The sequence below is a fragment of the Gambusia affinis genome, linkage group LG18 (genome assembly GCF_019740435.1).
Source record: "Gambusia affinis linkage group LG18, SWU_Gaff_1.0, whole genome shotgun sequence".
Lineage (NCBI taxonomy): Eukaryota > Metazoa > Chordata > Actinopteri > Cyprinodontiformes > Poeciliidae > Gambusia > Gambusia affinis.
In genome coordinates this window covers 19,711,915-19,737,843 of record NC_057885.1, presented here as the reverse complement: position 1 = coordinate 19,737,843, position 25,929 = coordinate 19,711,915, and the positions used below count along the sequence as shown (strand labels likewise).

The 25,929-nt window shown below is 37.6% G+C and overlaps 4 protein-coding genes across 7 annotated transcripts in view; 2 read left to right on the top strand and 2 right to left on the bottom strand.

Annotated features, from left to right (window-relative positions):
* Positions 1-4,659, top strand: part of nlgn2a (neuroligin 2a) — a 240,973-nt gene extending 236,314 nt beyond the window's left edge. For all 4 annotated transcript variants that reach the window (XM_044097165.1, XM_044097166.1, XM_044097163.1 and 1 more), the window contains 2 exons: positions 42-408; positions 569-4,659. In XM_044097165.1, coding sequence (XP_043953100.1) covers positions 42-408; positions 569-1,406 — 1,205 coding nt within the window. In that variant the 3' untranslated portion in view covers positions 1,407-4,659. The remainder of the gene's footprint in view (positions 1-41; positions 409-568) is intronic.
* A 1,304-nt stretch (positions 4,660-5,963) lies between these two features.
* LOC122819838 (interferon-induced very large GTPase 1-like) lies at positions 5,964-7,892 on the bottom strand. The gene has a single exon (XM_044096821.1). The coding sequence runs from the start codon at positions 7,890-7,892 to the stop codon at positions 6,963-6,965; it is 930 nt and encodes a 309-aa protein (XP_043952756.1). The 3' UTR covers positions 5,964-6,962.
* Positions 5,964-14,860, bottom strand: LOC122819837 (up-regulator of cell proliferation-like). The gene is made up of 4 exons (XM_044096820.1): positions 14,751-14,860; positions 14,569-14,661; positions 12,756-13,313; positions 5,964-11,621 (listed from the first exon to the last, which is right to left on the bottom strand). Exons 3-4 carry the CDS (start codon positions 13,294-13,296, stop codon positions 7,981-7,983), a joined length of 4,182 nt encoding a protein of 1,393 aa, XP_043952755.1. The 5' UTR covers positions 13,297-13,313; positions 14,569-14,661; positions 14,751-14,860; the 3' UTR covers positions 5,964-7,980.
* A 406-nt stretch (positions 14,861-15,266) lies between these two features.
* On the top strand, positions 15,267-20,988 carry LOC122819836 (GTPase IMAP family member 7-like). The gene is made up of 4 exons (XM_044096819.1): positions 15,267-15,419; positions 15,789-15,839; positions 17,762-17,872; positions 18,297-20,988. Exons 1-4 carry the CDS (start codon positions 15,398-15,400, stop codon positions 19,058-19,060), a joined length of 948 nt encoding a protein of 315 aa, XP_043952754.1. The 5' UTR covers positions 15,267-15,397; the 3' UTR covers positions 19,061-20,988.
* The last annotated feature ends 4,941 nt before the right edge of the window (positions 20,989-25,929 follow it).

The following is a 25,929-nucleotide window of genomic DNA, read 5'->3' as shown; positions in this document are numbered from 1 at the left end:
GATCACATTTCTTAATTCCCTTATCTCCTGTTTTCTTGCAGGCAAAGACATCCTGAGGGAAACCATAAAGTTCATGTACACAGACTGGGCAGACAGGGACAATGGTGACATGAGAAGAAAGACTCTCCTAGCTTTGTTCACAGACCACCAGTGGGTGGCGCCAGCTGTGGCCACTGCCAAACTTCACGCAGAGTTCCAGTCGCCTGTCTATTTCTACACATTTTACCACCACTGCCAGACAGAGACGCGACCCGAATGGGCTGATGCTGCACACGGAGATGAGATCCCGTACGTGTTCGGCGTGCCAATGATCGGCGCCACAGACCTTTTCCCATGCAACTTCTCGAAGAATGACGTGATGCTGAGCGCTGTGGTCATGACTTACTGGACTAACTTTGCCAAAACTGGGTAGGTTGCATTTTAATCTGACATATTTTAGTTCTGTCATAGTCTGTAGTTATTGATACATTGGAACTGGACCTTTATTGAAGCATCCATGGTTTGTTTTAAAAAAAATCCTCAATGCCTTTTCACATTAATCAGTGATTCTCTTTATGTTTTCCATCAGTGACCCCAACCTCCCAGTCCCTCAGGACACTAAGTTCATTCACACCAAACCCAATCGCTTTGAAGAGGTCATCTGGACAAAGTTCAACCCAAAGGACAAGCAGTATCTCCATATTGGCTTAAAACCTCGAGTTAGGGACAACTACAGGGCGAACAAAGTGGCTTTTTGGCTGGAACTTGTCCCCCATCTTCATAGCCTACATGAGATCTTCCCCACCACAACCCGATCACCACCTGGCCCTGGTCCAGGCCCGGACACCTACAGACCCAGACCAAGGACTCCAGGTCCTCGAACCACTCCCCACCCCTACTCAACCTTCACCTCTGATCCTGAAACCGAGGGCTCGGACCGTCCAATCCAGGACCTCTTTCCTGGAGACACCCGTGACTACTCCACTGAGCTGAGTGTCACGGTTGCTGTGGGAGCCTCTCTTCTGTTCCTCAACATCCTGGCATTCGCAGCCCTTTACTACAAACGCGACAAGCGGCACGAGATGCGACGGCACCGACTGTCTCCTCAGCGCGGCGTACCCGCCAATGACCTCGCTCACAGCCAGGAGGAGGAAATCATGTCCCTGCAGATGAAGCACTCTGAGCATGACGCTCACCACGACCTGGAGCCCCTTCGACCACATGACATCCTGCGACCCGCCTGTCCGCCCGACTACACGCTGGCGCTGCGCCGGGCTCCGGACGATGTGCCGTTGATGACGCCCAACACCATCACTATGATCCCAAGCACCATCACCAGCATGCAGCCCCTTCATGCCTTCAACACCTTTCCCTCCACCGGCCACAACAACACCCTGCCACACCCCCACTCCACCACAAGGGTATAGTAGGGACTGGCCCACCCAGCACCACCTAAAGACAGGGAGTACTGGACCTCCTACTGATCTAGAAGGGAGGCCTGTGGTTGAGGGCCTTCATTCTGTTCTTACATTCTCTTGTTTCTCAAAAAGGAACTCCACCTCCTCCATCATGTGCTGTACAGCTTAGCAGGAGACATAATGAACTAAAATGAACTGCGTTGGAGCAGATGATCAGCTCGGAGGTGACGTCAATCTTTCAGACATACCTTTTCCCAGGAGGGTGCACAGTTTCCAGTCTAAAGAAATTTTCAAAGGGACAAACGCTTTTGGACCTTTGATGTTCTCTCTTTTTTACTTTGGTGTCAGCTTTTACTGTCTTCTAGAGTGTTGTGTGAAGTTTCTTATTTGTTTCTTTTCTACATCTGTGTCTTACTTACGGCTCATTTGACTTCTCCCCTCTTTAGGGTGCTTCTTTGCTTTAAGGAGCAACAACGTACTGAGATGTCAGCAGTAACGTTTCAGTCTACCAACACGGTTCGTGCCAAATGTGTTTTTGTTTTCTGATCAAGGTTGAAATGAATTTTAATCCCTGACTGATAACACGGGCTGTATGTTCTCATGACCAAGTGCCAAACTGGCCTTTGATTGTGGTTTTCTTTCATTCATCTTGTTTATTTTTGTTGTTGTTCAAGTGTTTTAATGTGGAAAGATTTTTGCTGACAATATAGTTATAGAGAAATGATATTATATATAGTTCTATATAAATGTGTACAAAGGAGAAAGAATATAAAGGGGGTTTTCTCAATGGGGATCTATGCATGAATTATTTTTCAAGAAAGGCAACATGGAAAAAGGATGAAGAATCTGTCACTGCACGTTTTCCAATTCTAAGTCCAAATTAAATCTTTCTCAGCTCATAGAATTCTCACACAATTTTATTAAAATAGGAAATTGCCACAAATCACAGATAATCCACCAGTTAAAGCAACAAAGCTCATCACACCTTTTTATTATTTTTATTTATTACATTAGTTCAACCTGGGACGATGCATTCCATCATTAGCTGCTTTCTGTCAGTTCTTTGGGTTCCCAAATGTATTTTATTTTTAACAGCGTAAAGAAGGAGATATTCTGTCATTGATTATGCATTCAGTTGATCTTTACCTATGAAGTGGAGTATTAAATTACACAGATCATATCAGAATCACTTTTCAGCCAGCTATAGGAGACAGGTAGGCAAGCTTACTCATCTCACCTCCTTATCTTCCATATATCCACCCATTTTCTAAATATTTTTGACAAACATATTTTCCTATCAGTATAAATTCAGTAATCTCCACTGATTATGCGGTGTAGCTTCAAGCACACCGAGGGTACCTCGCAGGTTTCAACAGCCTGCAGTGCAGAGCTGCAGATGAAGAAGGAGTTTCTCAACAGGGTAAAGGTAACACAGTATATGTCTGTTGTTTCTAATTGTTCTCCTTCTGTTAGTTTAGGAATATATCATTTTACAGCTCTGCTTTTCAAGATGAAGATGTCAAACATGCATTATGGGTCCGCTAGCAGAACAGGAACACATGGTAGCTAACATGCAGTATGGCTGACAGGAGTCACCGTTGCTGTCTTTGAACATGCGCTAGCTTTAGCTTGTTTTTATTTTTCATTTTCTTACCGCCTGGTGGTTTGGGGAGGGCTGGAAACGGGTTAGTACGACAAGCAGCTGCTCCAGGCTGAGATTTTATAAAACTACTGAACGGGAAACGTGCACAATGCAAATCACATGAGTGGACAAAGTCTGCACATCAGGATCCAACGGACATGCTGTGGCCAAGAGGAGGACGAAGAAAAAACTCGCACAGCCTTAAATGTTGAAATTTGAACCAGAAGAGAAAACAAAGTGATCAAAAGAAGAAAAAAACATTCAAAGACTCTTTCTGTCTGAATTGTTAGACCTGCTAATCTGTCAAAATATGAACTCTTTTGTACTCACTCCTGTGGACAAAGGAGGCGGTAACAGGTTGTGAAGTCGATCCGAACTTAGCAGCTGGGAAGAAAACGTTTGTCCTGGATGTGGTGGTTTGTTTTCTATGTTAGCACTAGAGGGCGCCATTGTGGCAGATTTCATTCAGTCCAGAGGAACTGAAGACAAACAGTCCTGGTGTGAGGCTCGATGGAGATACACAACATCTGGATCAGGATCAAAACTGTACATTTTTAAGTGTAAGAATCAAACAGATGAAATATTTGTAAATATTAAGTTTCTTGTTTTGTTTTGTTTTTTTCTGGGGTTTTTTTGGGGGTGGATGAATGATATGCTTATTTGGTGACAACAGAGGACAACAGGTGCAGTTTGCAAACTAAAACAAATCAAAAGCAAGGAAATGTGTATTCACTCATAATCAACAGATTTAGTTTTTAAACTTTTGACAGACCATCATCATGTAGATATGCTGTAGCATCATGATTCAACCTGAATCAGGAAAGTTTCTGTAGCAGAATTTTACTAAAAGCCTCACACAACAAAGACACAAAAATCCTGAAAACATGACAAAATAGTCCAAGTCTGAATTATCTGCATGGGATTTTGTTTTATTTATGAACGTTTTCATTGTTAAATATTCTTTTCATAATCATTTAACTATTTTAACTAAATTACTACAATTTTATAAAGTCAAACAGTACCTATAAATTTGACTTTTTTTCACTAATTTGACCCAATTCCAAACAGTCCTATAGCAACAAATTCACTTTATGAAATATAATATTGTCATGTAGCTGTGTTTCCTGTAGCTGCTTATTTATGTGTGGGAAACATGTTAGGTCTTTAACACCATCTGATGCCTCATGAGATCACAGAGGTGGTCCAACTTTTTGATTTGTGTTGGTTTGTTGTAGTTAAAGTTCCTCCTATAGTGAAGTGATGCAGCAGAAAGGTTGATGAGAAAATGGGAAATTGTGTCAGATTGGATCTTTTATCAGTTCAGATGGGCATCAAATCAAATCAAATCACAAACATCCAACAAATATTCAAGTGATGCAAACTGGGTCTCCATAAATAACCTGCACCTGTTGTCTTGCCTTTTATATTCTATGTTAAATTCAGAAACCCAAGACTTGAGATGAACAAATCTGTTAAATAATGGAAAATAAAAAAAAGATTAAAAAAGGAAAGTGAAATCATATAAATAAATGAGGTGATGATATTTCTGTTACTTTAGAAGTTATTATACACTGTATGCTGTGATTCTGATCTGGGAAACATTAAAGACATTCATAGCCAGACTGCAGTCTGTGTGTATTTATTTTGTATGTAATGCAAAACTGGAACAAATTTGAAAGCTGTCTGGATATTTCATAAATTGATAAAGTACAGTAAAAGTACCAGTTAATTTAAGAACAGCTTTATAATTTCTTGTAATTTGACATCCATATTTTTTCAGCTCAGTTCTAAGCCTTTATGTAATTAATAACTGAGTTTTTGTACATTTTTTCTTTTGCTCATAGATGCATTTATTTAGCTTTAACTTTTTATCTTTTCTAGATTGTTTTTCCCATAAGCCTCTTTACTTCCTTGTGTTCTTTTTATATTTTTGTGCCTTCTGTTTTTCCTTTATTTATTTCTGCCTCATTATGTAAGTGAAGATCATGTGTGTTAAGGTGTCAAGTTCTGCCTATATATATAGATATAGATAGATTTATAGATAATATATTTTATTGTTTCATTGTCAGATTAGGATTTTAACAACATATAATGTTAATGTAGTAAACAATTATGGTGTTGGCCTTGACCTCTACATAGCTGACTAACTTGACACAAATATTGTAGTTTTTAACTCATATTTTAAACTACATGATTACAAAAATTAAAAACATTCCTGTAATATGTGACACAAATCCAGAACCTTCATTTTACCAAATTTAGGTTAGAAAGATGTGTAGTCAGACTGTAGCATGCATTTTTCATGTATTCATTTTGTCATTTAATTGCTTTCTGGTAGTTAAAACCTGAAAAAAAAGAGTTTTTTGGCAGATACAGAACGGACTATTACACTGCAAAATTGGTGTGCAGGGAAGTTACATTTTTATGTTAAGAATTTATATGTAATTATATACAACTAAATTAACAAAAACTACTAGAACTTTTTTTTCTCCCCTCCAGAGGGTCTTTTGTGGGCTCTAGTGTCCCTTATATGACAGTAGGCTGACAGGAAAGGGGGAAGAAATGCAGCAAATATCGCCGGGTCCGGGAATTGAACCCGCGACAGCCCAATCAAGGACTCAAGGCCTCCACACGTGGGTCGTGTTATCCCCTACGCCACCAGAGCACGCCCACCAGAACTTTTATTAGAAACTGAGGAGTTATCAACATATTTTGTTGTTAAATGAGCTGAAATGCCTTACAATTTAACATATAGAGTTGTCACCTTATCTAAAAGATGAATGCTGAAGAGTTCTAACCAAAAACAACAGGATGAAGGCAGGTGTTTGGTGGAAATTTAACTACAACCAAATAAGGCCTCAAGGGAAACCTTCACAGTAACAACATCAGACTCCAGCAGTGAACAAAGAAATCTGAGAGCTGAATGAAGTGGAGGTGTGATCTGTCACATATTTATTTAGGTGGACAAAATGAAAACAATGAATGGCAGTAGAGCATAAATAAAAAGCTGAAGTGAAACAACAATATAAACAATACACACTGTGGAGTAATCAATACCATAAAACAAGGAGACTCAAATGAACATCGATAATACAGAACTAAATATCAAAACAGAGGAACAACTGAAAACATAAGACTCAGAACAAAACATAGTTGAAGCCAAAGTCCTTATGATTGTATCAAAAATAATTGTAAAAATAAAATTTTATGCTAACAATATACTGTATCTAGTAATAACTGATGACAAAAAGAGTGTTTGACATAAAATATTGATCCGAATTTTTTTTCATAACATTAATAAACCCATCTAGCAAAAAACAACTAAAATAAAAAGATCCTGACATCAAAATTAATTCAGTTTAGTGTTCTGCATATAGAGCTAATTCACAGCAAATGTAATCTAAAGACATTTAAAATACAAAACAGATCCTAATTATAGACAGAAAAATATAATCAGTTCAACGACATCATAAAGCCTGATTTTAAGTTACTTAAATACATTCTAATTTGACCAAACATAAATTAGGGCAGTTACGCTAAATTTGACATTTCCTGTGAACATCAAAGCATTGAATCATTAATGTCGAACGATTACATTTATCCTACAACTCATCATCTATTCATCTAATACAGTACAACAAATTCAAACCGTTTTTCAAACAAGAGTGTAAAAATTTTCAGAAAAAATAATTTGCAAACTAAATTTGATAAAAAAAAATAGAATAATGATGAAATCCTATTATAAATGAACAATTTAAAAAATAAGAAGCTATAGCAAAAGAGGCTTCAGCAATTTATTTTGTCTTTACTACAAAACAAAATACATGAGTAAATGAGGAGAGTTTAAAGCAAGAAGAAAAAATTATAAAAATACTCTACATGCAAAAATCAGTTATGTTCAAACAACTAAAAGTATTATAACTTCACTTGATATTGAATGATTTCTTGAGGCTTTTCACTGCCTCTTCTTTTGTGATTTTCTTCCAAGAATCAGGAATGTCAGCAGGCTTTGCATCATTTGCTTTAGCAAATTTCTCATTGTACTTGTTCATCACATATTTCCAATAATCTGACGCATCAAGGCTTCCATCTGGAAAAATATTCCAGTCTGGGTAAATCTCCCTATATCTTTTGTAAGGATGGTATTCATTCTTTGTGTCACTGCAGCGAAAATATCCGTCACTGATAACAAGACAAGAGCAGATGTCAGTCGAGAGTTTATTTGAGTTTTCCCAACTGAACTGACCTAAACCCTGTGGTCGATGCAGAGCAGCAAAGTGTTGAGTGTGGGCTTCTCCACCTGCATCACAGGGTATTTTGCAGAATGGACACTGTTGGCCACAACCAATCACAGTGTTGAAAAGCTCATTCTCTGGTTTTATGTGGAGAAGTGAGAGTTTTGTTTCAAACTCTGTGTTTTTAAACTTTTCTCTAAGAGATTCTGTCATTTCCTGCACACACTTGTTGAGCCAGTGAACAAACTGTTCCTGGTCAACATTGTTCAGAACCATGATGGCGTCAAGTGGATCCTGGGAAATTGCCAGTTTATCACCAAGTTCTGTGCAGATCTTGACAACAAATGTTCTCAGACTGTCAGTGTTTTCTCTCTGTGCCTTTTTAATGGCAGCATTTATGTGGTCGATGCAGAACTTAAGATGTTTGTCCTCCAAATCATGTATTGTAGACTTAGAGGAAAAATGCTCTTTAATTCTTTTAGATGTCCAGGATTTTACATAAAATTCATATGAGCAAACGTACTCCTTAAAGCTTTCAAAGTCACTTTTAGAAATCAGATCCAATAAAATTGAATACTGGAAGGACATTCGTGTGCTGAACTCCTCTTTTGTCATCATTTTATCAACAATATCAGGACCAAGAGAACGATAGATGAAGTTTTCTACAGCAGGTTTCAGACTTTAATTTGTGAATTCTTCAGCTTTTTTACTGCCATAGATCTCGTTTGTGGAAAACATCTTTGAAATCTGTGCAAAACCTTTCTTTGTTTTTCTGCAGACATTTATAAGGATCATTTTCTTGTATAAAATCTTCATGCATTTTCTGAAACTTTCTGGCTGCAGATCCACAGATGTGTTGTTTCAGAGACACTTCAAACTCAATGTCATTAACATCAGCTTTGTTCAGCTTCTCATCAATAATGTGAAGGATCTCCTGGATGTAAGTGTCATGATAATTGGTTTTTCTCTTCATTTTGTCTCTAATATAGTCGTCACAATCTGAAATAATTCTGTCACCAATTTCTTGTCTTGCCTTTATTAGATCCGTCCAGGTAAAAAATCCTCTAGCAATATGGAATTTTATCATTCCTTTAAGTTTATATGTAAAAGGCTCCTGTCCACAGTCTTTGAGGTTTTTTTTACTCAATAGTTCACATGCATGGCTTCCTTTGTGTAAAAGATTTGATCGCAACTGATGGGACACATTGGTGAAGATATTTGAAATCTGCTGTTCAGAGAAGGCCAAGGTTTTCAGTGTTTCAGTCCACATCTTATTAAAACTTTCATCAAGCTCTCTGTCAGTCATTTGAACTTTTCTCTTACGACATTCATCAATTAAAGCACAAACTGCTTTCTCAATTTTTTCTGTATAAGTGGCCCTGATTTTGTCGAGTTCTTTAAATCCCTTCTTAATATCAGCTGCTGCTGTGATCTGGTTCAACACTGATCTTTCAGTTTGTCGTCTAAGACTCTTTATGCTGTTGGAGAAATCCTCTCTGTATCCTTCAACCAGATAAACATGACCTTCTGGCTGATCAAAGTATTTCTTCAGGTTTTCAAGGATCTTTGTCTCCCACTTGGTCAGCTCTGTTATTGCTTCACTTTTCAACTCAGTGATGAATTTATTCAGGTCAGATATTTCAAATGTTTCAATAAATGAACCAAAATTGGAAATTCTAGTTTCTGCTGTGGTAACCCAGGTGTACATTTCTTTTTTGAACTCCCACTCCCATTGGTTGTACTGTGTGCAGAGCCTCATGTAAGCATCAGCCACCAGGCTGTTTCTGAAGCTGAAGATGAAGTTTTCATGTTTTACTGCGTTCCACAGGCTGGTTATCCACTCTCTGAACTCCACGATGTTGTTAGAAGTTGACCCACACTCTCCCAGCTGCTGGATGATGTTTTTCTTGAGTTCATAGACAGTCTCACTGTATCCTGCATTGACTGGAGCCATTGGTGGGTTTCCATTCCAGAGTCCAGGAATGTAGCAGTTCCCAGTGTCTGGATTATACTCCATCACATCAGTGAAGCTCTTGTTCTTCTCTTTCTTCTCCATTTTAGCTGCTGCCTGGGTCATCTCATTCAGCTGTTCTAACAGCAGCTTCCTGTCTCTCAGGTTCTTCTCATGAGCTGAAACATCAGAAACGTTCTGGTGAACAAACTGACATCGAGGCTTTTTGCCGACCGCCTCCATCCTGAGGAAAGCATGCACCACTATCTGCAGGATGTCTTTCATCTCTGTTGAATTCTCCATGGCGATATTGATAATGGTGATGTCACTCAGACCAACAACAAGTGTTGCCAGTTCATTGTCATGTTCATGGCTGTTGTCCAGCTGTGCTAGCTCTGGTGACTTTAAGCCTTCAGTGTCGATGATCATCATGAAGTCACAGTTGAGAACTTTCTTGAAGTCTTCATTGACTTTGATGAGCAGCATGAAGGCTCCTCTAGTGCATCGACCACTGCTGACTGCAAACTGAACTCCAAACATGGTGTTAAGGAGAGTGGACTTCCCTGTTCTCTGAACTCCAATAACTGTGACGACCAGGATCTTGTTCTTTGGAGACACCAAGTCATTGAGCTGAGAGAGAACATCACTCACCCAACTGAGAGGAATGTTGGAAGCATCTCCATCTACAAGCTCAAGAGGAAATCCATCCAGCAACAACTGAGCACAGAGTCTGGGCAGATGTTGCAGTTGTTGACGTGATGGATCTGTTTCTGGAAGGTAAAGAGAAGCTTCGTAGATCTGACCCATTTCACGGAAGAAGTGCTCAACTCCCAGTGAGCTGCTGGAAAGTTGTCGGTCAATTTCTTTGATCACTTGTTTGTTCTCAGAATCTTTGCATTTTTCCTTGTAAAGCTCCCTAAGGCCAGAAAGTTTTGTTCGAGACAAATTGTCAAGGTTCATTCTCATCCATTTCAGAAAGTAACACCTTTCTCTATGTGGCCTGGATATTGCACTAATGAAGCAAGTCATTACTCTTGACATTGCATAGGAGTTTTGTTTTTTACGTTGCTCTTCTTTTTTCTTTATAAGGTTGCTCCTATAGTTTTCTATGTCTTCAGAACCAACTTTTCGGAGATGAAATTCTTCCTTTTCCAAAAAAGTCAGTTCCTTCCATATTTGACCTTGTAAAGGAAACTGATTTTCTTTGAATTGAAAAGTATCTTCTATCTCTGCAGTGATTTCATCTGCATTTTTCTTTCCAGCCTGACACTCTGGAGAATCTTCATCAACTGTGATTCCCAATTCATGAGCAACATCAGCCATCTGCTCTACTGACATCTTCATCTGTGAGTTTTTAATTACATCCCCAACTCTTTTCCTCAGTAGTTTGACAAAATCTGCATCATTTGTTTGTTTTGTCTTTATTAGAATGTTATGTTTTGTCAAGGCCAGACTGGTTGCCATTTCTTTAACAGAATCAACTATGAAGTTCTTGCTCTGCTGGTTTCCAATCAAAAATATCTTTGCTTTGTGTTTTTTGTTCATCAGCTTTTTGCACTCAGAGTCCAGCTGATCAAAGAAAACAAAAACTGCAGCAGATGTCTGACACAAAAAGGAGAATTGAGTTTCAAATGAAGCAATGTCTCCACGAAGGTTAGCTATAGCAACTGGTTCACTGAAGATGTCCATGTTTTTGTTTCCACAGGGAAGGTACCAGGTCATTTCTGTCAGTCCATTAGATATTCTTCTCTGAATGTCTCCACACTCTATGTTGTGGTGAACAAAGGTGTCATCTGGGTTGTTTAAAAGTTTATTGAGGATCTCTGATTTGGACAGAGAGCACTCACCCAGTCTCACAAATGAGATCATTGGAAGTTCAGAAAGAACTATTCTTTCTTCTATGAAGCCTCTTGATTCTGAAAGTTTTGAAGGTCTGTACTTCTTAACAATGTCTCTCATGGCCCACAGCATGAGGGTGCACTGCTGTGTATCACAGTTAGGAAGCAGCAGAGGAACAGAGAACTGACACATGGACATTTTTAGAGCCAGTTCTTGATGAACAAAACCATCAGAACACAGGAAGAGAGCAGTGATTATATCAAGAGGATTTAGAGAGTCATCCTCATTTGGACAAGCAAGAAGATCATCAAAATCAAAATCATCACTCAATGAATCATCACTGTTGGATTCAGAGGTTGAGGTGCATTTTATCTTTCTAGCTGTTACATTCACCATCATTAGTTTCTTGAGAAAATACCATGAAAGATCAGATTTACACTTCAGAGGCTCTTCATTGATGATCTTCTCATTGATCTCCAGTATCTTGCTGAGTGACAGCTTCTCTTTGTAGAACTGATCCAATCCCAGATCCTCCAAAAGCGTCTCCAGGTCGGTTCCTGTGAAATAAAAACAGGTTTGACTTTTTTTTGTAAGCTAAAACTAAAAATAGTGTTTCTAAATCACAATGAAAAAAAAAATGTAAAAGAGCTTTAGTTCGTAGTTTTACAAAAAAAATATGTATTAGATAACATAAAGCAAAAATATAAAATTAATGTATTAATGTAGATTCAAAAACATTTAATATTTTAGACCTGTACTAATATTTTATAGTCTAGTATTTTAAGTTGTTATTATGTATATTTGCTCATCAGATTATCATTGTTCTTTATTATTGTAATTGTAAGTGTGGAAATCTTCACACTTCCTACTTTTGCCCTTTAACACATTTTCTGGTTTTGTGGGTTTGCTTGAAATTGGATTTGTCCACAAGCTTCCTATTTTCAAACAATATAAAGTCATTTTGTTTATGGTCTCATGTTCTGTTATTCAAACCAGTTTTAAAATCTCCTCTTATTTCTTTAGAGATTTTTTTAGATACTAGTAGCCTTTATTGTATTGTAATCTTACAGGAAAAGGGCATGGAAAAAAGGGGACAGACATGCAGTGAGGACTAGAGTCAAACTCAGGACAGCCATGTCGAGGTCTTTGGCATTTCCTCTAACCACTGCGCCACACGATGCCCCTTCATGGTTTATTTGATGCAAATGTTACGTTACTTCCACCAATTTGCTCCAAAAGCAGAAGGTCTGTCATTTATTTTGATTTGATCAGATGTCATAATCATAATAATTTTTTAAAAGTAAATTGGCCCAGGTAAGCAAGCTGTAGTTTAAAATGATCAGAAAATTATATATAATTCAATTAACTGTAAATTTAAATGAGTATTTATGGGGTTATTAATATTAATACATATTGCTAAACTAAAAAGAGAAAAGCTTATGGGAATTAAATTATTTGCTTTCAAGTATAAACTTGTGTTTTTAAGGCCAATATGACTAAAAAAGCTCTTCATGGTCTATTGTCATCAAATTGAATTTTGTCAAAGAGTCAGATTAGGGTTTTCAAATGAAATTGTAAATTTAATTTGCCAGCCTTTAGTACCTTAATTTGCCTTCAGTAAGTCTATCCATCTTACTTTTGGGGTGTAATGCATTAGAACAGTTAAAGATATGACAGTAATCAAACCTTACCTGTTGTGATGTGTCCAGACTTCAACAGTAGCTCCCTGACCTGTCTCCGTCCCTCATCTTCATTGTTGAAAAGATGAGTTCTTGATGAAAAACTTTTGACTACCTCTGGAAGTAAGCTTGATTTATAGTCTGAAATGTAATTTGATAACGACGTCCTTAAAGTATCTCCACCTGTAAAGAGCAGGAAACAGTTTTTCATCCTCTGAGGCCCAAGAACTCTGGTTGTTGCCTCTACAGTCTTTTGGTCTTCATCAGTGAACCGATCAATTTTAAAAACCAGTAGGAAAAGAGTAGGGATGGACTCCTGGAGGAAATACTGACAGAAGTTTTTAATCTGCTCCTCTGATCCTGAAATATCTGGAGTGTCAATGACTGCAACATATTTCTCAAACACAGTTCCTGTTTCCATTGAGACGTGTTTAGTGACTCTTCCAAATGATGCTCTGGATTCAAACGCTTCTCGTCCTAAAATGGTGTTTGCTGAAGCACTTTTGCCGACTCCAGCTTTTCCCAGAAGGACAATGGAGAGACGATCGTCCATGATGGAACATTAGAAACCTGTGAAATGCAACAGAAAGAATTACAATATTTTCAGAACCGAGATTAAAGATACACAGTTCATGCATAATAGTAACTGCATAAAACATCAAAATGAGAGGTCATCATTCATGGTATTGTTCATTATGTTCTATGTGATTTATTTATTTGAGCTGCAGCAGCAGTGGCAACTCAGCAGATGGTGCCCTACGCCAAGGGTTCCCAGTGGTCACTCAACATATATTTAAAATCTTTTTCATTTTCTGGTTTTAATTTAATGTTTTTCTGCTAATGATGCTGGTGCAGTGCACAAGCCAAGTGGAATGACAAAGAAGCAGAAGTGTCTCCAACTTTATAACAACAGTTAGATGGTTAAAGCCTGAGTGTAACTGGTTATTTCAACAAGATGAAGATCCCCAAGCACCACTTAAAAAACTATTTTAGGGTGGATAAAGTCACTTAATATTGAGCTTCTGGCATTTTGATGACTTGATTTACATACAGGTGATTTTGCACATACTTCACAGTCCAACATTGCCATCCTGCTTTTTGCCTCTCCCTTGCCCCCCCGATGTAAAGGTTTCAAGAACTGCTACTGAGACGGAGGTTGAGAAAAGGATGCTAGTTAGAGTTGCACATTGTTGGTATTATTTATTATGTTCTATGCGATTTATTTATTTGAGCTGCAGTAGCGGTGGCAACTCAGCAGATGGTGCCCTAAGCCAGGGGTTTCCAAACTTTTCAGCCAGTGACCCCACAAAATAACAGTGCCAGAGACCAGCGACCCCAACTGGCAACCTGGTGGCCAGCTAAAAATACATATAATTCTCCAATTTATTCAAAGATATATAGCCAAATAATTAGACATATTTTAAAATGAATTTATTTTATAGAAACGATTAAAGTATATTACATAATATACATTAATATGTATATTAATGTATATTATGCAGTGATACATTTATTTCATGATATATTTATCTTAATTTTGTTCAGTTTCACCCTACATACACCTCAGAGGCAGCAGCGCGGATTCATTTTTGAGGTGGGGGGGCCCTGGGGTGTTTCTCACTTATCTGATTCATGTGCGCTTACAGAGAAGCAGCTAAAAGTTGCTGGACTCCAATTTGATACTTTTGGCCTACGGCGCTACGTTGCTTCTTTTGTACAAATTTAACTTTCAAGTGTGGAAAATTTACCAACTCTTTGACCAATGGAGAGAAATAACAGCCGATGCTCCGATCAAAACGTGAGAAGTTTTCGGTACATTACTTACTGCTCCGCACAGCTCGCCACACTGAGGCCTCCAGATGAATTCATGCACCCCGACGCTGAACATGAGATCCACCATCCTGCGACCTGTTTGCTCCTAAGTGAACAAGTACGAAGTGTTAGTATCATAAAATAGATGTTTATTTTCTCGGGTGATCAAACTCGTTCTCTGACAGCTGGACTCACCTCTTCGGGGGAACGTTAACTTTCACTGGAAGAAACGAGACCGAACATTAAGTTCTGCTTCTTTCATTTACTTTCGGTTTTGCGCTGCTGCGTCAAACCGTTGTTTTAGGGTGTAGTCGTTCACTGACGAATCCAGTACTCATCCAGAAACACGTTTTCAAAGTAAAAGCACAGCAGAGTTCTAATCTAACAATAATTATTGAATATAATTTGATGGGCTAAATATTTATTCTAACCATAATTATCTAATTAGATAACTACAGATTATAGCCATATTTCCGTTTCAATAATAAAAATCGTTTATTAAAAAAAAAGTAGGGGAAGAAGAAGTTTGTACAGCAGCTGCTATTAATTATGTAACCACAGTTAGTAGCATAAGTTAAGGAAATAGATTTAGACATGAATCCTGTCATCATGGAGATGAAATCAGCCTAAACTGAACAAAGGCCTTGTTCACTTTGTTTTAAATACAAGCAGAAATGTTTTATTTTGAAGGTGTAGCCGGATGAAAACTGTGTTGCTGCCCTCGACGATGATTTGTAAGATTCGGTCACTTTGGTTTGACTTCGGTTTGAAGTTCTAATTTTTTAATAATTTAATGCTGGAACATTAATTTATAGGATCATAAGTTGACTCAGATCATCGGGATGGCAGAAAGCGAGGAAGTCGGTGAGTTTATTAAAGGTTTTTTTTAAATGAGTTTAGATGTTAAACATTTAGTAAAACATGGCGCACTTAAACTAGGTTTCCCACCGGATTTGTAGCCATAAATCTGTTGTTTATTTATAGGACAATTAATCGTAGAATAAACGTATGTTTAAGTTTTAGAGCCATTTGTGAATAAATTGTTCTTTTCAACGAACGATTTGCTTCTGACGCAGCTTTCATTCAGTGTTCCTTTCACTTTCATTATTCAGTGGTTACAACTGGCTTAAATAAATGTCATTGGCTAACTGTTCGGCTCTAATGTGATGTATAAGAGTTATTTTATTGTGCATTAATTATAACATTTGTTCTGGTCCTCCTGTCTCTGTGTAGGAGCAGAGAAAGTACGGGGCAGAAAAGGCAGCATGGATGTTCCTCCAACAAGTGAGATTTCTATCTCAGTACCAGTGTGTTTTTGTCTTCATGTAAATCTGGGTTCAAATCATTTCAAACAACTTTCCCATCATTTTAAAACATGTGCCTTTCTAAATTAAAGTCCCATTACAATTATTTTGCTGATATCTTTTAAAAATCATAATAAATCTTTTCCATTCTTCCAGTCTAACATAATCATGTGTTTCCAACAGATTGTTCTGAAACAAAGGTTCAGTTAATATAGTCAAAATTTTGAACAATTAATTAGTTAATGTTATATTTTTTATTATAAGTCTGTGTTTTGCAGCAGCTCTGAAAAAAAGAACAAGCAAAAATTACAAAACAAAATTTAGAGAAAGAAGTTAAATGGTAATTTGAAAAATAAAAGCAACATTAAAGAAACAAAATGTGAAATCTTTGAATACTTACAAACTAATTAATACTTGTCTTATGAAAATCAGTTGTACATATCAAACTTATTATTATAATGCAGTTCTATACAGTCCCTGTATTAAAAGCAATATTTGCATAACTTGCCTGCCAGTCTGAGTCTCTTGAGTCCTGGGGCAAAATACTGAAGTCTCAGTGCATTATTGTAAAAAATTAAGTTAATATGTAATGAATGTTATTAAGCCCCTAGCTCATTCAGTGTTAGGCTCACTTTAACTTTGATAAATGTAATTCTTTGTGGCATTTTTGAATCAAGGTATCAAGGTATTGACAAAAATGTACAATGCATATGCATTACATTGTTACTGCAGATTTGCTGACTGTTTATTAGTGATGCCAATCTTAACATTAACAAGCATTTAGACAGACGTGCTTAATAAGGAGACCATTGACTTATTGTATAATTGCTCTGTCTCTCTCTCTAAAAGCAAAGTCCAAACCTAAACAAATATTAACATATCAATACAGTAATGAAGGCTACCTGTATAGATAATGCAGAAAAAAGTACTTCACACACATGGGCACACATATACAACGATATACATGAGACATATAATCTGTGAGATAAATCAATCTCCTCCACCTCCTCCCTGTCCTACTATTGTAGTTTTTAAAAATGTGCTGCTTCTTGTCAAAAACTCCTAATCAGTCAGGACGAGAGTCTTCGCAGTGTCAACCAGCCTCCTGTTCTTTGCTCAGTGTGCCAACAGTGGAAAAACAACTTACTGTTACAGGAAAACTATTTATCTGCTGTCATCAGCAGATAAATGAAATGAAATGAAATGAAATAAAATTTATTCGAACATGATACAAATATAAAAATAAAATAGTGCACAGTAACAAGAAGTGCATAAGAAAGAAGAGAAAATACAGATTTTTTGTTTCAGTTGACATATCATGCTCAAAAAATAAATATGCTAACTAGCCTTAGCATTCATGGCAGGGGAAGCAGTGGTGTAGCAAAATGAGCATGAGTGAATGACGGCAGTAAAATGCTCTTCCTGGAAGGTTGTGTCTGACTAAGTGTTGTATTTCTGCATAAATCAAATGCACCAATCCCCTTAGCAATCAGTGTCTTTGGAAAGTAGACGATGCGGCGCTCTCATGTAATGCAAGTAAAATCTCCTGTGATAAGCTTTTAAGCAGCTTTTTTTTAAGTGTGCTGTGTTGGTTTAATTTAATAAAACATAACTAGAATCTCTATTTGCTTTTAATTGAGACATTTTTTAGAAAGCAGACAGACTTTAAACATAGCGGTGAACAGTTTGACGTCTGGCTGTTGAAAGTTTTGAGCTCCGTGGGGGAGAGAGGCTCCAGCACACGGCACAGACAGTTCAGAAACAGTTCAGAATGAGTAAAAAACACATTCATACACAGATTAAGTCCTGTTTTAGACCGTCTACTGCTAGCAAATCTACGTCCATACTGGACGGGACTGGACGCTTGTTGTATCAATTTTTATCTCCTTTTCTGTGTTCCAGTTTCTGACTTAAGGCTGGTGCTTGTTGGGAAGACTGGTGTAGGAAAGAGTTCCAGTGGAAACACCATATTAGGAAGAGAAGCCTTCAGAGCAGCAACCAAACACTCCTCAGGTAAAACTCTGAAACACACAGATGGACCAATATTGTCCAAGTGCTTTATTTTAATAAACAAGCCACAAATCTACATTACTGTACAGTTCTTGCAGCACATTAGCTACTTTTTTTCAGTTTGGATGACTTGTTGCTCTTTGTTTGCCTTGTGATTAATCTTATATTTTCTTCACAATATTATTTTTAATTTGCAGTGTTTAATAAACAGCTCATTATTGGTGTACATATGACTCTTCATCCTCCAAGGAGCAGGGACATAGTTTTAGTTTATCTGAATTGTTAAATAATGTTATTGGTTCAAAAACAATCAAAAGCCACAGGGCCATCATAAAGACTGCTTTCATGCTATGTGTGTGTACCATAACATCTGCTTTGTAAATCTCAATGTACCTTCACAAACTATATTTGAATTTTTGTCCTTTAGAGACCGCTGAATGCTCCAAACAACGAGAAGAAGTGTTCAACCGGATGGTTTCTGTTGTCGACACTCCCGGCCTCTTTGACACCTCTCAGTCTGATGAAAAAGTGAAGAGAGAAATCTCAAAATGCATCAACATGTCGGCTCCTGGTCCCCACGCCTTTCTGCTGGTGATCAGAATCGGACCATTCTCTAAAGAGGAGAGAGATGCTGTGATAAAGGTGAAGGAAATTTTTGGAGAGGAAGCCTGGAAATACTCCATGATCCTCTTCACACATGGTGATAAGGTGAAGTCGAGCTTTGACGAGATGTTAAAGGAGGCTGGACCCGAATTGAAGGAGATCTTAGAGAAGGCTGGAAATAGATACCATGTCTTCAATAACCTCAGAGCTAACGATCGTCGACAAGTTCTTGGTCTGCTAGAGAAGGTTGAGGACATGGTGCAGAAGAAAGAAGGAAAGTTTTACTCTAATGACACATATGAAAAGACAGTAGATATGCTGGATCAGAAAGAGCGTGAACTCAAACGGTTCTATGAGAAAAGACTGAAGGAGGAAGTGAAAGCCGTGAGGGCAGAGTACAAGCAGCTGCTAAGAGAAGCTCAACAGGATAAAGAGAAGCTGGAGAAAAGGATGGAAGCTGAGCTGAAGGAGTTGAAGCGTTACTACTCTGCCTTGGAGAACGGAGTGCGTCACGTTGTAGAGCAGCTGGCCAAAGATGATGATGATCAACTTCTGAAGAAGTTTCATGAAGTCTTGAAACTGAACTGAAAAACATATGAATGACTGGTTTGTTGGACACCTTTTAATACTGAATTATTGGTGATCCAGCTTTGTAAGTCAGAATAATCTTTGCATGCAGATATTGGTGTAATGTGTATTATGTACATTCAAATGTCACAAAATACTATTTAGATGTTATATAACTTGTTTTCACAGAAAGGAAAAATCTCGGTCCTGGAGGGCCGGCATCCAGCACGTTTTAGTTCTCTCCCTGGTGGCACCAACAACCTTTTCAGCATGTCAATGTTCTTCTTAGGCCTTCTAACGAGCCATCATCTGATTCAGGTGCAATAAACCAAGGAGAGAATTAAAACATGCAGGGGGCCGGCACTCTAGGACCGAGTTTGGGGACCCCTGGTGTAATGTGTATTATGTACATTCAAATGTCACAAAATACTATTTAGATTTTATATAACTTGTTTTGACGGGACAATATACTGTAATGCCCAATTGTATGTATCAAGTATGGTGAACTTGACACTTTACATCACTTGATCATAATTCCATGAACCTAAAGTGATTTTTTTTTATATTTACTCATCATTTTATGAGTAAGAGTACACTTTGCTCTAAAAAGTTCTTGTTGTTAACTTTGTATTATTAAGAAGAATTTTCTACATTTCCAAGTACTTAAGTTCAGGCTTCCTTCACTTATCAGTGGCTTACAGGTTTGTTGGAAGTATCATAGTGACTCGCTCCAACAACACATTGTATGCATAAAATACAGCTGCTCCTCCTCCTGTACAACAGAACTAGTTTTTGTGTCAAACTGCATATTTTGTGGAGAAGCAGTAAAAGCCCCAGTACAGAACTAAAAGATTTTATTAAGTTGTTTGATTTCTTATTACAAGAGTTGACAGCAAAAACATTTACAATAAATATTAATTCATATTAATTTATAAAAGCAAAAATAACAATGTACATAGAGTTAGAATATTGTTGAAAGTTTATTTTTCAAGCATCAATGTTTCTGTCCTCTTATTTAAGTAACTAGTCCTCCATCAGCAATCAGCTAGTAAGCCTATTCTGGGATTGATTGGTAGAGGCTCCATCCTTTAATGCACCATTGTCACTGCATTAAACTGCAGCATGAGAGAAGTACTCTGATTATTCTGTCTCTCACATTTTCGTGGGTTTAAGAACAGGTCTTTGTCACCAGCACAGATTGAACAATGGATACCTAAGCACATACTCACACAAAGCCCTGCGTATTTCCACAAAGCTCCTCCTCAGAGCATCAGTCTCCAGCTGAGCTTCTGCTTCACGAAGCACACCTAGCTCCTCTGGTCTGGTGTCAGCAGTAATTAGTAAACACCTGGTGGAGCTTTGAGTCTGCTTAACTCATCATGCTAACTACTTGTCAGACCAGCTTTTCATCTACTATTATCAAGAGGGGCCGCCCCATCCCACCAAGAAGATCAAGATATATAGTAACTATCGAGGTTCACAGCTAATTTTTATTGATTTTATTGATTTTCCAATCACTGAACAGATGCTTAGAACAGATAAATGTGTGGATGTGCCAAAACTTCCTCCAGCTGAACAAAAACAAAACTGAAGTTATTATTTTTGGACCTAAAGAGGAACGATCTAGAGTCAGTGCATGAGGAGAAGCGTCATTTAGCATCTATGCACCACAAATTTGGAACAAACTTCCAGAAAACTGTAAAACTGCTGAAACACTGACTTCCTTTAAATCTCAACTAAAAACCCACTTGTTTAGAGTTGTATTCGAAACGTAATCAATCGCAAATTTATTGACAGAATCTGACTATGTTGTGTTTTTATTGTTGATTCTATGTTACATTGTATTTTTGTGTTTGATTTGATGTAAAGCACTTTGAAATGCCTTGCTGCTGAAATGTGCTATACAAATAAAGTTTGATTGATTGATTGATTGATTGATTGATTGATCAGCCCAAGTTATGTCAGATCACGTTGTGAACGATTTCTGTCCCTACGTGGTTGCTCCTCTACTTGATGCGTGAGTCGTTATCACAGGTAACACCTTGCCTCTTGTGAGAGGAGAGTTAATACTCAATACAACTGCAGCCCACAACAGAGTTCAGCAGAGTTTTAGCTGGATTTATATGACGAGATTCACCTGGGATGAATGACCTTTATCCGAGTGACAAACCTTGCTTCATTCCATAGGCTAATTTACTAGCGGCCGGAGCGAAGTTACCTCCCACAGACCACACTCATTCACAGACCACTCTCCTCTTTTTCACAACGTGCTCTTGGAATTCACCCTGGTTAAACTTTAGTAACTTGGGTTTTGAGTAGCAGAGGTGTTGTTTTTTGCTTTGCTTTGCTGGTGAAAAATAAATATACAAAGTATGTTAAATATTAATATACTTGAGCATACTTTAAGTCAGACTAATCATGAGTATACTTCAAGTTCATTTAGGATTAGTTAATTTAAAGTGTGGTTTTGGAACAACTAATTGTGTGCTTAATGTATTTTAATAGTATTTAAATTGTATTAAAGCAAAATTTAAAGTGTACTTAGTGTACTTTCACATACTTTTTTGGAACAACTTAAGTTACACTTAGTATACTTTAAGTATATTGCTTTTTATGTAGTATAAACATGCTTGATTAGTATATTTTGAGTGTACTATTTTTGGGATTGAATTACATTTAAAATATATTTAGAATGTATTTTCAGCATGACTTTTCCTCTCTTGCTCTCAATGAAGGTGGACACTTTTTTCCTTTGCTCCCTCCCTGCCCTGCTTGCTCTGTTTCTGTCTTGTGTTTTTTCTATATTTTTGGAGCCTTTATTTGCACATCCTCCAAATCTAGAAATTATGGATCTGGTCAACTGGTCTCTCAATGCAATTGATCAAATTTTCTTGACGACAAGATTGGGCACAGAAGAGCCCTGTTGTCCTGCGGGGACACACCGGGCAGAATACACCCTGGATTTATTCATGATAACAGAATTTCTGATGTTTGGAGCTTGTGGATACCTGACTTATCGACAAATTTGTGATGGACTTGGCCGAACTAGTGAACTGTTGGTGTGGACAGAGATGCAAGTTGGATGTGAGTCTTGCTGAGACTCGCAGCCCAGCTGAGGACTCTAAAACTCACTAACAGGATGGAATCGATCTTGGAGAAGTTGCTAGTTTCGGTTCAGTGGAACAACCAAACTTATTTGGATGATTGGGAACTGAGATGCATCAGAGAGACTTTAGGTAAGATTGAAATTTATAATCTACCCGACCCAAGACATTCTATATCTGAAACGACTTTTCCCGTGCTGCATATTTCCAATCTCCTTGAAGATTTGTAAACATAATGCTCCTTCCCACCTCACCCCTTCCTGTTATCCATGCAGCTATGAAGCTGAGCGTTCCCAAGAACGTTCCTTGATACCAAAATCTTATCGGACTTCTGCCGGGAGGCTGAGCAATGTGGTTTCACGTCCCTGTGATGTCACTGCCTTCACCCATGTCTTTGTCTGAATGTTGCCATGTGTCCTAATGTGTCCTTTCCTCTTTTTATTTTATTTTATTAGAAACTGTGGAGTACTCACTATTTAGTTGTAGAGAGACTCTTATTATTGCAACCCAGAAAAGGAATTAGAACAAACTTAGAATCCAGAAAAAAATCTTCCAGAACAGGAACATTTAGTTTTTATTATTACTTAGAAACTGTGGAGTACTCATTACTTTTACAAATTTCGAACACACTTAGAAAGTCCAGAAAACACTTATACTTATCATTCAACCCAGAAGTTCAGAGGATACTTACTTACTCATACTTATTTAGCAACTCAGAACAGGGATTTGAACAAACTTAGAATCCAGAAAAACTACCTTAGCAACTTTTTACCTTTTTAGACTACTATTCTCCCAACCCAGAAAGGAATTAGACCAGAGGATACTTACTTATACTTATCTAGCAACCCTGAATATGAGTATCTAGTTCATTTACTTTGGATCAATATTATTAGCTTTTTCTTATTTTGCTCTTTCTTTTGGTTTGTTATTTTGTTTATATTTCCTTTTAAATCCTTCAGAGCTGCGCTGTACCTGACACCTCTTTGAAAAGAAAAGTATGTTACACAAGACATAACCTCAACTGAAAAGGAGAAACAAAAATGAAATATAAACACACTTATTGGGACAGGAACCCCAAAACAATGACCGGAACATGAACAAAAGTCTTCCATGAGTCCCAGTATTTGAGTTGGGCCGGATAGGAGGACTGCGCCTTCACATTCCTTTCCTTCAGTTGTTAGATGTCTTCCCTCACCTGCTTTCTTTTCTTTTGGATCACTGTTGTGTAGCGTTGGTTGAAATAAACAGTCAGTCCTTCATAGCAGATCTTCTGTTTCCAGGCCTGTTTTATCACTTGTTCCTTCGTCTTATAATCCAAGAAGGGTACGATGATCGTTTTCGGGAGCCATGCAGTCTTTTGGTTTATTCACCAGTGAGCTGTGTGCTCTTTCAATACACAATTCCATCCTGTCTGTGATTTGAATCTGAGATTTAATAAATTGTGCTATGAAGCTAATGGTGTTGTTTTTTTCTGCGCCCTCAGGAATGTCATGGATTCTTATATTGTTGCGCCTCATCCTCGACTCCAAGTCATTGGATTTCTCTGATAGTTTGGTCGTTTCCCGGAGCAGAAATGTCACCGCCGCTATGCTAGGATCAATACTAGTATAGTATATCGACACTGTAAATCAAGTCAAATGCTTCACTTGATTTATGGTGTCAAGTTGATCAAGAAAATTACTCTACTTGAGTTGCTAAATGTTAAATCAGGTAAAATGAGAAAAGAAGGACCAACTGTATTTGCTGTATTTATTTTACACTCTTAAAACAGATGTATATATGTGTTCCTTTAAAACAATTATTGTGAAGAATAATTTTAGCACAGCAGTTGTACTGAATTGAAATGTAGTTAAATTAAATTAAATGAACTCCTCTTGAAGGAAAACAAACATTTATTATATACTTTTAACATTACTATAGTCAAAAAAATCATAAAGCATTTTATGTTTACATATTCAAGTTGTTTAACCACTTTAAAAATTAATATATTTTTAAATTGCTTTACAGTTTAAACTTTCTTTGACCATAAAACAAACTTCATATTTTTAACATTTTCCCAACAAAACCAATTCATCTCTCAAAGGTCCCAGCACAGTTTAAGCATAGACTACAAAATACATCACAATAACAGTTCTTTAACATCTCATTTTAGAACACATTAAACGATTTTGTACCTGGGATTCAAATATAATCTATCTCCATGGAAACATGGCTCTAGGCTGATTGGTGGGACATCAGTGGGGTCATTTCTGTTGACCACTTCATAAACATCAGTCCTAGAGACTATATAGTCATAAAATCATAATCAAAATATTGAAGAAGCAAAGTAAAGGAATCATAAATCTAAACATTGTTACAACTTGACACTGTTTTGCTTAATAAGGGTGTATTAAGCAAAAACATGCTCAACACTTCATAGAGCCAAAGTACATACACAGATTGTTGAGTAAGATACATGAAATATATTTTTTCTACATAGACTAGAAGTGAGTATTTATTATTGTTTATAAAAAAGTTAAACAACAATTTTTAAGAATTAGGAACAAACTTTGCGTGACAAGTTAGCACTAACTTTTGAAAATATTAAATAGTTATTTTCATCTGTTTTAAAACAAAATTGAGGGGCGTGCTGTGGTGGTGTAGGGGATAGCATGACCCACATTTGGAGGCCTTGAGTCCTCGACGCGGCCGCCGTGGGTTCGATTCTCGGACCCGACCGACATTTGCCGCATGTCTTCCCCTCTCTCCTTCCCCCTTTCCTGTAAGCCTACTGTCATATAAGGGACATTAGAGCCCACAAAAAACCCCCGGAGGGAAAAATAAAATTGAATCCTAATGGACCTTCTCAAGAATAGAAATGCCTGACTAGAAAACTCTAGTCTCACTTGATGTTAAATGACTCTTTAAGGCTTTCTTTTGCTTGTTGTTCTGTGATATTGTTCCAAGCAGGAGGAATGTCTGCTGGTTTTGCCATGTATGCTTTGGCAAATTCCTGGTTGTACTTGGCCATCACATATTTCCAGTAGTCTGATGCCTCTAGGCTGACATCTGGACAAATGTCCCAGTTTGGGTAGATTTCCTTATAGTTTTTGTAAAGGTGCCATTTATCCTTTGTGGCACTGCAACAAAACGTCTTTCCACTGACAATCAGAGAAGAGCAGATGTCAGTCATAAGCTGCTCTGTCCTCTTCCATCTATGCTCACCCAAGCCCTGTGGACGATGCAATGAAGCAAAATGTTCAGTGTGGAGTTTTCCTCCTGCATCACAGGGTACGGCACAGAATGGGCACTGCTGGCCACAACCGATCACTCTGTTGAAAAGCTCAACATGAGGTTTTACATGGAGATGACTGAGTTTGGTTTCAAAGGGTCTGTTCTGAATATCTGTCCTCAGAGCTTCTGCCATGTCCTTCACAGACACTGTGAGCCAGTGAGCGAACTGTTTCTGATCAGCATTGTTTAGGACCAGAAAGGCACCAAGAGCATCCTGGGATATGACCAGTTTGTCACCAAGTTCTTTGCAGATCTCTTCAACAAATGTCTTCAGGCTATCAGTTGCTACAGCCTTTTTGATGGCACCATTGATGTTGCTAATGCTCGACTCAAGATGTCTGTCTTCAATTTCACCTAAAATAGACCCATCAGAAAAATGCTTCTTTATTCTGTCAGATATCTGGGATTTTAAATAATCTTCATAGGAACAGATGTAGTAAAGATAAAGTTCAAATTCATTTCTTGAAATAAGATCCATTAACACTGAATATTGAAAAGACATTCGTGTGCTGA